The sequence below is a fragment of the Osmerus eperlanus genome, chromosome 16 (assembly GCF_963692335.1).
Source record: "Osmerus eperlanus chromosome 16, fOsmEpe2.1, whole genome shotgun sequence".
Taxonomy (NCBI): Eukaryota; Metazoa; Chordata; class Actinopteri; order Osmeriformes; family Osmeridae; genus Osmerus; species Osmerus eperlanus.
Window position 1 is genome coordinate 14,218,542 of NC_085033.1, and position 16,277 is coordinate 14,234,818.

Consider the following 16,277-nt stretch of genomic DNA (forward strand, 5'->3'; position numbering starts at 1 on the left):
CTCTCTCTCTCTCTCTCTCTCTCTGTCTCTCTCCCTTGTCTCTCTCTCTCTCTCTCTCATAAACACACACACTCAGACACACTGTTGAGGGCACACGCACTCACACAAACTAATACATACATTAAAGGGGAAGTGGAATGTAGATGGGATTTGATGAGTCATACTCTGAGAGCTCCTGTGAAAGATGACATCAGAGGGCAGTAAACCAGCTTTGCTGCGCTCCCCAGAAACAGCTCTGGAATCAGTCTGTTGGTTCACTGTCATGGAGGCCAGGGGTTTGTGCTTCAGTCAAACATGCCTTTGTACGGGGGTCGTTTTTGTGGACTGTGTACATATAGAGCCCTGGGTATAGGCCCCTTAGTGAGTGTGGCTCTTTCCATGACTGGGGACTTTTTCTTTAGCCTACATTAGACACCCTGGTGTGTGTGTGTGTGTGTGAGTGTGTAAACAGGAGATGGTACTGTATGCAGGTGTGTCCTGAGCATACCTTGTTCGTTCTGGGAATTGTGAATGTTTCTGTAATGAGGAGAAGGTGTGGCGCTGCGTACTACCTCTCATATGGACATGAAACATTGTGTGTGTGTGTGTGTAAGGGTGTGTGTGTGAGGTGGACTCCACAGTGCCCAAGTATATCAGTCCAAACTATCCATGAAAATGTATGAGAGTAGCCTAAACAGAGAGTGAGACGTTTCCCTTTTATACAAGCGAATGGTATATCGTCTCAGGACTGATATCAAATACTTCGATTTGACATAGTCACCAAGTAGCTACCGATGAATACACTGAAGAAGTGTGAGTGTGTCATACGATGTATCTGTTTACTGTTATGTTAATCAGAACAGTAAATAGGATATTGCGCTTAGGGCTACACGGCTAAAGCCGTGTAGGCTTTAGCACACTTCCATACACGGAACAGTCGTTATGCGCTCGCGCAATGTCTTGCATACAGACTGGTTTACAGACAGTCTGAACACTCCCACTACAACTAGGAGCTTTAAAATAGTCTGCCTCAATTCACATCTGCTGTTGCTCTCTCAGTAGCTCCCGACTCACAGCAAATCTTCCGTAGATCCTCTGTAACCGTAAGTAACTTTTGATTTAAATATATTTAGGGCGTTTTCTCGAGTGATTTACTTAGGAGGGGCCGGGCGGTTAAGTAGGATATAATTCACATCTGGAATACTGGAGCCTTCGTTTCCTTGTGCATTTTTGGATTTTGTGCACATCTCAGATTTTACTTCCAGATGTGACTGCATTCATTCTCTCGCGGTTACTTTTTTTTTGTCTCCTAGCTAATTAAAACTAATCAAAACTTTTATTTTAATTATTCACGAGGTAAATAACCTTTTGTTTCGTTTTTAGTTTGTGGTACAGAGATCAGCAGATATTACGGTCCAAGTTAAAGAGTTGGATTTGTTACATAACACCTGGAAGCATTTCGCCGTTTAGGGGAAATGTACTTAAGGCGTATTTTATGTGTTCTAAACGTAAATATGAATAATTGATGTTGGGCCAATTTGCGGTCGAGTGCAGGATATCCTATATATATATGTGCACAAACTTGTTCTCACATGTCTGAATCCTCTGGACTAACAGATCAGAACAAGCCTCCATCTCCCTTTTTGCCTCCCACACAGAGAAAGAGAAAGGGAGAGAGCACGAATTTAATTTAATGTACTTAGAGAGAGAAAGAGAGGGAGACTAGCGGAGAGAAAGAGAGAGAGAGAGACTGTTGGAAAGAAAGAGAGGGAGAGAAAGAGAGACATTAAGAAACACATAGAGGGTGAGAGCCAGTAAAACGAACAGCTTTTAACCAGATGAGTTAGGTTAGGCGACAGAGCCCTGCAGTTAGGGCTCTGTTCCAGGATGCAGGAGGACAGTGGGACGGTAACAGGCTCAGGGGTAGTAAGTACTGCAAGCACTGCCGGTATGCTGTGATGCATCATAACATGTCTGTGAAGCTGCAGGTCGTGTCCGGAAGTGAATGTTGTGTCATGTACAGTCTGTCTCTGTGATACTAAACCCTGCTTCCATAAGTAAAGACACATAATCTGTAGCCTGTGTAATCTCAGCGTAATCTGCAAAATCTCTCAATCCTGGTCCGAAATCATTCAGTTTGACAACTTCCCTGATCACAGTGTTCGTACACCGATGCATTGAAAATCTTTTTCTGCAGATGGTTTTATTAACATATGCTTTTGCATTTTATCCATAAATGAGCTACTGTTGGTTGTTTATGATCTGTATAGCAGTAGGCCTCAGTCATGTTTGCTATGACGTCTTTCCCTTTGCTTAGATCAACCGTCGCAGATGTTGAGGGAATTGATGTGCACACACACACACACGCAAACACACACAAACACACAAACAAATACACACCCACACATGCAAACACACATACCCACATGCAAACACGTATTGGCAAACACAAACAAATACACACAACCTAAAACCCCACAGTTATTCTAAGTAAGGGTATTGACAGTGGCATCAAAGAGTAATGTGTTCACTGTGTAATCAAACCTCACCCTTATAATCAACAAGCACTCCACATCTCACTCACAGACAGGTGGACGAATGGGCAGAAACCAGACAACAATACCTGCTGGGGTTTTATTTGTGTGTTAAAAGCGACAGTTTTTATTAGATGGTATTTCCGCAGGTTGCTACTTTGAGAGAGACAGGATGTCACGAATATATAAAAATAATGTTTCACATCCTGTTCGAGAACTCTGTGCACCATTATACGCAACATGACAATCATGGGTTGTATCAATTTTAAGTCGCTTTAAATGGAAATCGGCTACAAATAAATGAATGTAAATGTAGTGCAAAGGGAAGTTTAGAACCACAGGCACAACCAGAGCACACTACATGTAGCTATCAGTATCCATTCCCATTGATGATGGGTGTGAGGCCTGTGCCCAAGATAACAGAGGTATTTATAACTGCTGCTAGTTAGTGTAAGGCTTCCACCATAGCTACCAGTAGTTAAAACAGATTCCTGGTTTGAAGAAGAGGTACACACACAACTTCCTTGTTCATTTACGCATCTATGTGTTTCTGTCTCTCTCTCTCTGTGTCTCTTTATCTCTTTTGGTCCCTCCCTCCCTCCCTCCCTCCCTCCCTCCCTCCCTCTCAGAGGCATCATGGTGTCCCATAAGGAGTTTGAGACCGCGGGGAAGCAGGCTGGCCTGCAGGTGTGGCGCATCGAGAGCATGGACCTGAAGCCTGTCCCCAAGGGCCTCCACGGAAACTTCTACACCGGAGATGCCTACCTGCTGCTCTACACCACCTCTGCACCCTCTTACTGTCTGCACATGTGGATGGGTGAGACACACGCACACACACACACACACACACACCAGGACAGGTCAGAGTGAGCTAGCAAGCTCACGTAGTCCCGTGGACCTGTGGTGGTGTGTTGTCAGAGGATGCCGTTGTAACTCTCCTTCCTGTGTCCACACAGAGCTGTGAGTTTAATCTTTCTCTGTTTCCTCTTTCCTCTTCTCATTTCTCTCTCTCTGCTTCATCGTCCGGGCAACGCAGGCTTGTTAATCTCTCAGAGCCCACAACAAATACGAGTCGTGCACAGCATTGCATGAGATCCTGTGTCTTCAAACGCTACTTCTTTCTTTTCCCCATCATCACTCTCTCTCTCTCTCTCTCTCTCTCTCTCTCTCTCTCTCTCTCTCTCTCTCTCTTCTCTCTCTCTCTCTCTGTGTCTCTCTCCCACTCTTTCACTCTCCCTCTGTGTCTCTCTTTGTCTACATATTTTCCTCCCCCCTCTCTCTCCCTTTCTCTCTCCCCCTTTCTCTCTCTCCATTTCTCTCTCTCTCTCTGGGTTTCCCAGACTGCAGTCCCATACATGTGGCTGACCACGTCAGGGTAGTCATTAGCCTGTAATGACAGGGCTTATCCCAGCCTGCCCTCCCATGCCCTTCTGCAGCAGGAACAACCAGCCCAAAGACATTCCTGCGCTTTCTAGAGCTTTCTAAGACATTACTACACTTTCTTCAGCTTACACCTTCTTTTCTTTGAATCTCCTCCTTTTGTCTCCCTCTTTCTTCTTTCACGGTCTCTCACGCAAGCACACACATGCACACACCCACACACACACACACACGCACACACATGCACACACGCACACACACACACATGCACACACACACACACATGCACACACATGCACACACGCACACACACGCACACACAGGATCAGTGAGTTCTGAGAATCAAAGATAGGTGTAACTCCAATAACTCCACCCTGCACAAACTGACACCAGTCATCAGTCCCCAGGCCCTGTCACCGCGGTAACCACTTGCAGACTGGTTCTGCACTGTTCAGACCAGTTCTTCGAGCGCAGAGGCAGTAATATTAATTGACTGATCAAACAGAGATCATTCAGACACATTAACCTCGTTGTTCCTACGACAGGGAGTTCATTGGGGGCCACACCTGTCTTGGCTCCTGCAGGCTGGTGGGAAATCTCTGTGAGGAAATTATAATGAGTTTTTATTCCCTGCTCCTCTCCTCTTCCACCTCTCCCCCATCCTCCCTTTTTCCTCTCCATCCTTCTCTCCTCCATCTCCCCCCTCCACCTCCCTCCTTCCCCCCCTCCTCCACCTCTCCCCCCCTCCTCCACCTCTCCCCCCCTCCTCCACCTCTCCCCTCCCTCCTCCACCTCTCCTCCCCCCTCCTCTCCCCACAGGAAACGATTGTTCCCAGGACGAGAGCGGTGCGGCGGCCATCTTTGCTACCCAGCTGGATGACTTCCTGGGCGGCAAGCCGGTCCAGTTCAGGGAGGTCCAGGACAACGAGTCCATCACCTTCATGGGATACTTCAAGTCCGGCATCAAGTACAAGGTGAGAACCTTGCAGACAGGACATATAGATGGACAATGTGAATTATGGGGAAGTTTTAGCTACTGAGAAGAGTAGGAAAACAGTACAGCAGACCATCACCTTCCTGTAACCTTAGAGTTAGTACTACCTGGGATATTACAAGCTTGGCATCAAGTGCAAGGTCTGACTCTCACAGTGTCGAAGTCGAAGTAGGCCCTCAGTACTGGCAGAATCTGTCTCATAATGTTGATTCTCCTTTGTGAACAAGAGTACTGGCCTGGTTTACAGTATGTGATATGGATGCAGTTATGGGATTGGTAGTGAAAACACAACAAAGTTAGTTAACCATTCACAGAGACAGTTGTGAAAGTTGGTAAACAGGACATAATACAGATATAAAGACCTATAGTTATAGTCATATTTAGGTCAATTATTATCTTTTATTCATTGATAGCATGTGTCATCTTCTCTGAGATTCCAGTACACAGACATTAAACACAAACCACAGTGTCTCTGCAAAACTAGCGCAGACGAGAAAACAATGTTTAATGATTAGCATCACACACCCTTTGCCGGAGTGGAAAGTGAAAGAGTCTGAAGTCCAGAGAGGGATGAGAGACAAGCGCTCTCTTTCTGCTGTCAGTGTCACCATCCCAGGGTGGGATTGTGGCTGCAGTGGAAGTCGGCCATTTTGAAACTCCTCAGACTACTACAGCCACGGTCTTCTCTCCTGCTTTCATCTGCCATCTGGTTAAGGTTTCCATAAAAGCCCTCCTCGGTTTTAAGCGGACATAACGAAGCCAGGGATCTGTTTACTGTTTGGTACGATGATGGTCTGTGGAGAGTGTTTTTGATGTTTCTGTAAAGTTGCATACATTGTTCTTCAGACAGAGAGAGGAGAGGACGAGAGGGGAGGAGGGAGAGAGGGGAGGAGGGAGAGCGGGAGAGGAAGAGAGAGGAAAGTAGAGAGAAAGAGAGGGAGGAAGAAAGAGAGAGAGAGAGAGAGAAAGGTCAAAACGTTCTTCCCATTTAAATAAACACTGCTGCAACTGCTGCCATGGAAAGTTTGCTGTCTTTCTGAAGAGGAACTCAGTGACACGCAGAGAGAGAGATAGAGAGAGAGAGATGAGAGATAGACAGAGAGAGAGACAGAGAGAGAGAAATGAGAGAGAGACAGAGAGAGAGAGGGAGGATCTGTTTCCCATTCTGAGGTTTACATAAAAATAGAACCATGGAAACATGGGTTTTTGTTCCACAGAGGAGAAGTAAATCTTAATGAGAAACAGCTACAGTTTGGTATCCACGTTCAAACCTTTCCATTCCATTCAAAAAAACATTATTAATCCCTGAGGGAAATTCCTGAAACTTGTCCGCTTCCTTTGGAAGTGTCTCACAGCGAACGTGATTCTGTCAACATTTCACTGCTGCTTTGACACGATCATGTCTATTTTTTATTCGACGGCTGCCGCAGGACGGTTCTTTGAGACACGACACCCAGGTAGAACCTGCTGGGCGGAACTGACATGATTCCACATTCTGGAGAACCCAGAAGAGAACCCAGAATCATATCAGTTCCGTGTGTTCCGTGTGACAGACGTTACCACGGTAACACCCTCACCTCCCCACCTGACCTCCGTTTGTTTCCTCCCCACCGTGACTTCACGTGACTCCGTCCCTACCACAGCAAGGGGGCGTGGCCTCTGGCTTCCAGCACGTGGTGACCAATGACACGGACGTGAAGCGCCTGCTGCACATCAAAGGGAGGCGGACCATCAGGGCCACGGAGGTGGATCTGAGCTGGGGCAGCTTCAACCAGGGGGACTGTTTCATCGTCGACCTGGGGAAGGTAACTCGACCGCACATGACCACACTTGACCAAACACTGCCACACAAGACCGCACCAGACCACACTTGACCAAACGCTACCACACACTACCACACACGACCACACAAGACCACACATGACCACACTTGACCAAACGCTACCAAACACCACCACACACGACCACACAAGACCACACATGACCACACTTGACCACACTTGACCAAACACTACCACAGACAACCACATAACACCGCACACGACCACACTTGACCAAACACTACCACACATGACCGCATAAGACCACACCGATCGCACATGACCATGCCCAACCACACACGACTGCACAAATGACCCGACTACACACAACTACATCTAGAAAAAAAAGTAATAAAATCTTCATAGCAGGTCCTGTTCAGATCAGAGACAGCTGCACTGTGTCAACATCACCTGCAGGATCAGCTAGCTGCCCTTACAGCTGCCCTTACAGCTGCCCTTACAGCTGCCCTTACAGCTGCCCTCACAGCTTCCCTTACAGCTGCCCTTACAGCTGCCCTTACAGCTGCCCTTACAGCTGCCCTTACAGCTGCCCTTAGTGCTGCCCTTACAGCTGCCCTTACAGCTGCCCTTAGTGCTGCCCTTACAGCTGCCCTTAGTGCTGCCCTTACAGCTGCCCTTAGTGCTCTGAGCTGTAAATCAGGCCGTTTAAATGTACACTCCATCTCTGTACTGTATTTGCACAACCATGATGATGTTTACTTTTCCACGTGAATCCTACATTTGATATGAGTGAGGCAGCAAGGCCTGAGGTAGGGTTAGCTAAGTAACACAAGAAGCAAACAAGAGCCAGGATGACGTGACTGAAGCAGGTTTAAACACAGAGCTAACTGACCCCTTAGTCTATTAAACAAACAGTCATATCTGGTTCTAAACAGCACAGCTGACAGGGAGAAACTTAATCTAACCATCTCTTGTTCATTCCCCTCTTCCTCCTCATCCTCCTCATCCTCCTCTTCCCCTCACCTCCCCTCCTCCCCTCTCTCCTCCTCCCTCCTCCTCCCATCTCCTCCTCTCCTCCTCAGGATATCTACCAGTGGTGTGGTAGTGAGTGTAACCGTTTCGAGCGTCTGAAGGCCTCCCAGGTTGCCATCGACATCAGAGACAACGAGAGGAACGGCCGGGCCAAGCTGCAGATGGTGGAGGATGGGGCGGAGCCAGAGGCCCTCACCGCGGTACACACACACACATGCACACACACGCACACACATACACACACACACACATGCATAGATACCTGTTCACATATACACACATACATGCATAGATACCTGTGCACATACGCACAAGCACTCACACACACACACACACACACACGCACGCACACACACACACACTCACACACACACACACACACACACACACACACACACACACACACACACACACACACACACAGACAGCAACACACACTGGAAAGCTTCAGAGATTGATAGTCGTTTGCATTCTCATTTGTGTTTGATGACTAAACATGGATGGCATGCCCTTCCTTCTCATTTAAACCCCCGTGTGAGAGGAGGACTGACTGGGTCTTTGTGCTGTGCCAGCTCTGTGCCAGAACCTAACCTCAGACACGCTAATGAGGAGGGCAAGTCACAGCTAGACTCATGCATGAGGGGGAGAGAGAGAATGGGGAGAGAGGTCTGGAGAGAGAGAAAGAAAGAATGGGGAGAGAGAGATGGAGAGAGAGAATGGGGAGAGAGGTGTGGAGAGAGAGAATGAAAGAGAGAAATGGGGAGAGAGAGAGATGGAGAGAGAGAAAGAGAGAGACATGGGGAGAGAGAGATGGGAGAAGGTGATAGGGGAAGGGATGGAAGTAGAGAGAGAGAAGTGAGATATGCTGATAAACAAAAGAGAGGGGGCCTGAGTAAGAACAAAAGAGAAAGAGATTCTAAAGAGATAAAGAGAGAGAGTCAGTGGTGGGAGAAAGAGAGAGAGAGAGAGAGAGAGAGAGAGAGAGGGAGAGAGAGAGAGAGAGAGAGAGAGGGAGAGAGAGAGAGAGAGAGGGAGAGGGAGAGGGAGAGGGAGAGAGGTGGAGATCTTGACGTGAACCCTTTTTGTGTGGGTCCTCTAGCCTTTCCTCGTTATAAACTCTGCTGCTCCATGTTGTGTTCCAGGCTCTGGGGCCCAAACCCAGCATCCCCCCTGGCACCCCAGACGATGACAAAGTGGACACGGCCAACAAGAAGAAGGGCACCCTCTACATGGTGACCAGGGTTACTGCACCTGCCTCCTTCAGAAAGGCCACACCATGTCTAGTCAGACAGTAGAGTGTGAATGTGAATTCGATATGAAGACGGCACATGCCTCTTTCTTTTGTAGATCAATTATCACCATGCCCCCACATAGATAATCAGTGAATATATATAAAATATTTATAATAAAGGAGTCTGGTATGTGTGTGTGTGTAGATCTCTGACGCGTCGGGCTCTATGAAGTCATCCTTGGTGGCCCAGGCCAGCCCCTTCAAGCAGGCCATGCTGTCCCCAGAGGAGTGCTACATCCTGGACAACGGAGTCGACACCAACGTCTTCGTCTGGAAAGGTGACCCCCACTTTGAACCCCCCCCACCTTAATCCCCCCCCCACCTTGACCCCCCCCCCACCTTAATCCCCCCCCCACCTTGACCCCCCCCCCACCTTGACCCCCCCCCCACCTTGACCCCCCCCCCCCACCTTGACCCCCCCCCCCACCTTAATCCCCCCCCCACCTTGACCCCCCCCCCCACCTTGACCCCCCCCCCACCTTAACCCCCCCCCCACCTTAATCCCCCCCCACCTTGACCCCCCCCCCCACCTTAACCCCCCCCCCACCTTAATCCCCCCCCACCTTGACCCCCCCCCCCACCTTAACCCCCCCCCACCTTAATCCCCCCCCCCACCTTGACCCCCCCCCCCACCTTGATCCCCCCCCCACCTTGATCCCCCCCCCCCACCTTAACCCCCCCCCCACCTTGACCCCCCCCCCACCTTGATCCCCCCCCACCTTGATCCCCCCCCCCACCTTAACCCCCCCCCACCTTGACCCCCCCCCCCACCTTAACCCCCCCCCCACCTTAATCCCCCCCCCACCTTGACCCCCCGCCCACTCCCACCTTGATCCCCCCCCACCTTGACCCCCCCCCCCACCTTGACCCCCCCCCCTCCTTGATCCCCCCCCACCTTGATCCCCCCCCCACCTTGACCCCCCTCCCCACCTTGACCCCCCCCCCCCTTGGCTCCAACTCCCTCCTCTTCCCTGACTCCTTAAATCTGTCTGTTTCGTTATCCCATCCCCCCATCCTTCAACCCGAACTGAACCACCAGCATTGCAACCTCACCGTCATCTCTGTGTGTGTGTGTGTGTTCGTCTTACAGGGCCCAAAGCCAACGTGTCTGAACGCAAGGCGGCCATGTCTGCTGCTCAGCAGTTCATCAAGGACAAGGGCTACTCCAAAAAGACCCAGGTACACCCTGACCCCTGACCCTTGACCTCTGACTGACCTCACCCCTGCCCCCAGTGGTCTTCAACCCTGCCTCTGAAATGACCCCCCCCACTCCCTCTTCCTCCTGCAGATCCAGGTGCTGCCAGCAGGCGGCGAGACCACCCTGTTCAAGCAGTTCTTCAGCGACTGGAAGGACAAGGACCAGACCACAGGCCCGGGCCAGGCCTACACCATCGGCAGCATCGCCAAGGTGGAGAAGGTGCCCTTCGACGCCTCCACCCTGCACGACAACAAGGCCATGGCAGCCCAGCACGGCATGGTGGATGATGGGAAGGGTAAGGTCCAGGTAAGATACTCAGTCCCATTTCAAAACAGTGTTTAAACGCACGTTACGCACACACACAAACATGGTTGTCACGGTGATGGGGTGTGTGGCAGATCTTCCGTGTGGAGGGCGGGGCCAGTGTGCCGGTGGATCCCTCCTCCTATGGGCAGTTCTTCGGAGGAGACTGTTACCTCATCCTGTACAGCTACAGACTAGGAGGACGAGAGCAGCACATCATATATACCTGGTACACACACACAGATACACACACACAGACAGGCACACACTGTATAGACATATGTTGATATATACACAAAGTTCACTACTAATGTGCGTGTGTGTGTGTGAGACAGGCAGGGGCTGAAGTGTACCCAGGATGAGCTGGCAGCTTCTGCCTTCCTGACTGTGAAGATGGACGACTCCATGGGAGGATCTCCTGTTCAGGTGAGTCTCCTCCTCCTCCTCCTCCTCCACTTCCTCCTCCTCCTCCTCCACTTCCTCCTCCTCCTCCTCCACTTCCTCCTCCTCCTCCCCCTCCTCCTCCTCCTCCTCCTCCACTTCCTCCTCCTCCTCCACTTCCTCCTCCTCCTCCTCCACTTCCTCCTCCTCCTCTTCCTCCTCCTCCTCTGTCCTCCTCCTCCTCCTCCTCCTCCTCCTCCACTTCCTCCTCCTCCTCCTCCACTTCCTCCTCCTCCTCCTCCTCCTCCTCCTCCTCCTCTTCCTCCTCCTCCTCTGTCCTCCTCCTCCCCCTCCTCCTCTTCCTCCTCCTCCACTTCCTCCTCCTCCTCCCCCTCTTCCTCTGTCCTCCTCCACTTCCTCCTCCTCCTCCTCCCCCTCCTCCTCCTCCTCCTCCACTTCCTCCTCCTCCTCCTCCTCCTCCTCCTCCTCTCCTCCTCCTCCTCTGTCCTCCTCCTCCCCCTCCTCCTCTTCCTCCTCCTCCACTTCCTCCTCCTCCTCCCCCTCTTCCTCTGTCCTCCTCCTCTTCCTCCTCCTCCTCCTCCTCTTCCTCCTCCTCCTCCTCCCCCTCCTCCTCTTCCTCCTCCTCCACTTCCTCCTCCTCCTCCCCCTCCTCCTCCGTCCTCCTCTTCCTCCTCCTCCTCCTCTTCCTCCTCCTCCTCCTCTTCCTACTCCTCCTCCTCTTTCTTCTTTTCTGTATGGCCACCAGTGTTTAGTCCAGTCGAGCAGGGAGTACATCTGACAATCATCAGAGGCAGTTTTCCTAAACGCCACACGACTTCTGCCCATGGACGGTGCAGCAGAGTTCAGTAATGACGTTCCTTCTCCTCCCGGCTGGCGCGGCCGGCCTGTCCTCCATCGCCCCCTGCAGGTGCGGGTGACCCAGGGCCAGGAGCCGCCCCACCTGATGAGCCTGTTCCAGGGGAAGCCCATGATGGTGCACAGCGGGGGGACGTCTCGGAAGGGGGGCCAGATGCAGGCCGGAGCCACTCGCCTCTTCCACATCCGCCAAAGCTCCTCCAACGCCACCCGGGCCGTAGAGGTGTGTGTGTGTGAAGGGGGGGTGGATGTGTGTGTGTGTGTGTGTTTGGAAGGGGTGTGGATGTGTGTGTGTTTGTGTTTGGAAGGGGTGTGGATGTGTGTGTGTGTGTGTGTGTTTGGAAGGGGTGTGGATGTGTGTGTGTGTGTGTGAAGGGGGGGTGGAAGTGTGTGTGTGTGTGTGTGTGAAGGGAAGTGGATGTGTGTGTGTGGGTGATGAGGACATGAGGATGAGCATGGATGTGTGTGTGTGAATTTTGTATTGTGTATTGTGTAGCCCATGTATGTGAGTGGAGGGTGTTGGTGGAGGGTGTTGAGTGTTGTATGTGTGAGTGTCTTTGTGTGTGTGTACGTACAGTAATTGTACAGTTGGAAACAGAGACTACTGCCAACCAGGCCTTGCTTACTTCCTGTCCCCCTATAGACCCCTCCTGACCCCCCTCCTCCCCCTGCCTCTGTGTGTCACAGGCGACAGCCTCTGCCTCCTCTCTGAACACCAATGACGTGTTCGTGCTCAAGTCTCCGGACGCCATGTTTGTGTGGCGGGGAGTGGGCGCCAGCGAGGAGGAAATGCCGCTGCCAAGCATGTTGCCAACTTCCTGGGAGGAAGTGCAACCAATGTGTCAGAGGGCAAAGAGCCAGGTGGATAACCGTCCCCCCTCTCTCTGTCTCTCTCTTTCCTCTTCTTCTCCTCTCTCTTCTTCTCTCTCTCTGCTTCTCCTCTCTCTTCTTCTCTCTCTCTCTTCTTCTCTCTCTCTCTTCTCTCTCTCCTCTCTCTTCTTCTCCTCTCTCTTCTTCTCTCTCTCTTTTTCTCTCTCTCTCCTCTCTCTTCTTCTCTCTCTCTTTTCTCCTCTCTCTTCTTCTCTCTCTCTTCTTCTCCTCTCTCTTCTTCTCTCTCCCTTCTTCTCCTCTCTCTTCTTCTCTCTCTCTTCTCTCTCTGTTTCTCTCTGTATGTTTTCCTCTCTCTATTTCTCTGTCCAGTAAAGCATGAAAAATGCCTCCCGAAACATATCTTCATAAATAAATAATCCTGTGGTGTGTCCTGGTGGTGTCAGCTGGGTTCTGGTCCACTCTGGGAGGGAAGAAGGATTACCAGACCTCCAAGAGTCTGCAGAAGACCATCAAACCCCCACGCCTGTTCGGCTGCTCCAACAAGACCGGGCGACTCATCGTAAGTTAGGGGGCTGGGAGGCTGGGGGGATGGAGGGGGCTGGGGGTCTGGTAGGCTGTGGGGGATGGGAGGCTGGGGGATGGGGGGCTGGTGGGCTGTGGGGATTGGAGTCTGGGGGGATGGGGGGCTGGTAGGCTGTGGGGATTGGAGTCTGGGGGGATGGGGGGCTGGTAGGCTGTGGGGATTGGAGTCTGGGGGGATGGGGGGCTGGTAGGCTGTGGGGATGGGAGTCTGGGGGGATGGGGTGCTGGGGGGCTGGGAGGCTGAGGGGCTGGGGGGCTGGGAGGCTGGGAGGCTGGGGGGATTGGAGGCTGAGGGGCTGGGGGGCTGGGAGGCTGGGGGGCTGGGAGGCTGGGGGGATTGGAGTTTGGGAGGATGGGGGCTGGGAGCCGGAACGATTGATTTCATTCGTTCAACCACTTCTTGTTGAAATCCTCAATTTGCCTGGAAATGGAAAAGCAAATTGTATTCAAATCGTGTCACAAACGTTAAAATCCTGAACCAAACGATTTGTAAATGTTGTCACCCATGACATAGCCAGCGTCCACAGGTAAGACGTGTAGACATGCTGTGTGTGCTCTGTCTGTGGACAGGTAGAGGAGGTGCCTGGTGACTTCAACCAGACCGACCTGGCAACAGATGACGTCATGCTGTTGGACACCTGGGATCAGGTAAGTTATCTCCTCCTCCTCCTCTTCCTCCTTCTAATAATCATCATCTTCAAGTCAAACTATGAGATAACTTGACAATCATCATTGTTGCTGTTGTGATTGTTACCATCACCATTCTGTTTTCAATACGGTCATGATGACCTGCTCCTTGTCGCCGTCCCAGAGGCCCTGACTCGTGTTTCTCTCCCCAGCTGTTCCTCTGGGTCGGCAGTGACGCTAACGAGGAGGAGAAGGCTGGGTCTCCCAAAATAGGTACCCAGAAACAGGGGAGGACCGGGGAAGAGAGGAGAGGGGGGAGAGGGGTGGGGGGAGAGGGGTGGGGGAAAGGGGGAGAGAGTGAGAGAGGGATAAGGAAGAGGGGTGGGGGAGAGGGGAGAGAGGGGGATGAGGAGAGAGGGGTGGGGTTAGAGAGGGATGAGGGGGAGAGAGGAGAGGGGGGAGAGAGGGATGAGAGGGATGGGGGAGAGATGGGTGAGGAAGAGGGGTAGGGGGAGAGGGGAGAGAGGGATGAGGGGGAGAGAGGGATGAGGGGTGGGGGGAGAGAGAGATGAGGGGGAGAGAGGAGAGGGGGGAGAGAGGGATGAGAGGGATGGGGGGAGAGAGGGTGGCGAGGGAAGAGAGGTAGGGGGAGAGAGGAGAGGAGGGGAGAGGGGATGGGGAGAGAGGAGAGGAGAGGAGAGGGGGATGGGGAGAGAGGAGGGGAGAGGGGGATGGGGAGAGAGGAGGGGAGAGGGGGATGGGGAGAGAGGAGAGGAGGGGAGAGGGGGATGGGGAGAGAGGAGAGGAGGGGAGAGGGGGATGGGGAGAGAGCATTAACCCTTGTGTTATCTTCGGGTCATTCTGACCCATCAGTCATTGTGACCCACCGTCGTATTGCGACAAATTTACCTCATACAAAAACAAAGTGAAGCATTTTCTTTTAACTGTCGGGCTGTCTCAGACCCCCCACATTGGAATGGTTAAAAGAAAATTATTTGTATTTGTTTTTGTATTGGGTAAAATTGGGTAAACACAACGATGGTTCGTTATGAACCTTTGGGTCATGTGACCCGAAGGCAGCACGAGGGTTAAGCCTTAAGACTGTAAATACATGAGTGACAGTATAATGGATGACTGATCCTCTCTCTCTCTCTCCCTTCTTCTCTCTCTCTCTCTCTCTCTCTCTCTCTCTCTCTCTTCTCTCTCTCTCTCCTCTCTCCTCTCTCCCCCAGCTAAAGACTACGTGGACTCTGACCCCTCCGGACGTAAGGGTCTCCCCATCACCACCATCAAGCAGGGGACTGAACCCCCGACCTTCACGGGCTGGTTCCAGCATGGGACCCAAAGATGTGGGAGACAGACCCCTGGAGAGGATCCGCGCCCGCTTCTAAAAGAACCCTCCCCCCGCCTCCTCCACCCATATACAGCCACTCCACCCACCCAAGCCCCAGGCTTCGGCTGTACCCAGGCCTGGTGTTTTCTGGGCAGCTTCTCCTCTCCAGTGCTCCTCGGTGGGCGACAGGGTCGCATCTCAATAGTCCTGTGCGGTTTCCTTCCCCCTGGCTTATCTCCTTTCCTTGATCAGAGCAGATGATCAGTATTACTTGGTGGACTATCGAGATGCCTCCTCGTCTTCCTCTGTGCTCTTCGGCGACGGCGTACTCCGCTTGCCGTCCTTCTCTGTCAAGTCTCATTCGAAAACTTTGCCATGTGTGTCTTTACTTTGCTGGTAGAAGGAAAAATTATAACGATAATAATCTATTAGTAGGCTGCTTTTGTGTTGGAAAGCGCACTGTTACGACTTGTTAAGTATTGATAAGGGATGTTTGCCATTTAGCAGTGTGTTATGCATGCTATGTGTTAGGATTCTGGAGCTTTATTCAGAAGCAAACTTACACAACTTCCCCTGCATGACTTGTTTTCTCATTACTTGGACATGTTGGTTGGGTTTGAATAAATTCTGATATTTTTAAAAACAACTTGTTTTTTTTTGTGACATTATTCTGACTTTTCTCTGTTCTAATAGATAGTGATGATACAATGTTATTATTTGCCTTAAAGCTGCCCTAGGTAATTTTCGAAATAAATTCTAATAGCCTGTGAGAAACAGAGCCACAAATTCTTGCATGAACTTCAGGGCTTTGGAGTTTGATTAACAGGGGTTTAACAAAAATAAGCCAAACGAGGAAGACCCGCCTCGCCAAAGGTGCAGGAATGCAGGAAGTGAATTGGCTGGAGGAAGACCCGCCTCACCAAAGGTGCAGGAATGCAGGAAGTGAATTGGCTGGAAAGTAGCGGCCCGCTCCAAACATTTTAAATCGACTTTCCAGTGGTACTGAGCTGTCGGTGTTGCTTAATAGCACAACATGTTTATAGAGAAGAAAACCATTATTTTACTGAAAAAATCCTATATTGTACCTTTAAGTTGATCACTATTAAGCTTTGATTGAGATTAGCTGTTATTTAGTCAGTCGTTCAGCTCCCTAAA

General features: G+C 51.2%; 1 protein-coding gene across 1 annotated transcript; it reads left to right on the forward strand.

Annotated features, from left to right (window-relative positions):
* The first annotated feature begins 934 nt into the window (after window positions 1–934).
* LOC134037108 (scinderin-like) lies at window positions 935–15,768 on the forward strand. The gene is given in 19 exon segments (XM_062482435.1): window positions 935–1,082; window positions 3,143–3,330; window positions 4,713–4,867; window positions 6,531–6,692; window positions 7,751–7,900; window positions 8,843–8,932; window positions 9,137–9,269; window positions 10,082–10,170; window positions 10,280–10,495; window positions 10,588–10,721; window positions 10,828–10,918; window positions 11,802–11,972; window positions 12,437–12,536; window positions 12,539–12,610; window positions 13,024–13,139; window positions 13,733–13,810; window positions 14,002–14,062; window positions 15,022–15,120; window positions 15,123–15,768. Coding segments are annotated over 18 exon segments (2,346 nt in total). The 5' UTR covers window positions 935–1,082; window positions 3,143–3,149; the 3' UTR covers window positions 15,371–15,768.
* The last annotated feature ends 509 nt before the right edge of the window (window positions 15,769–16,277 follow it).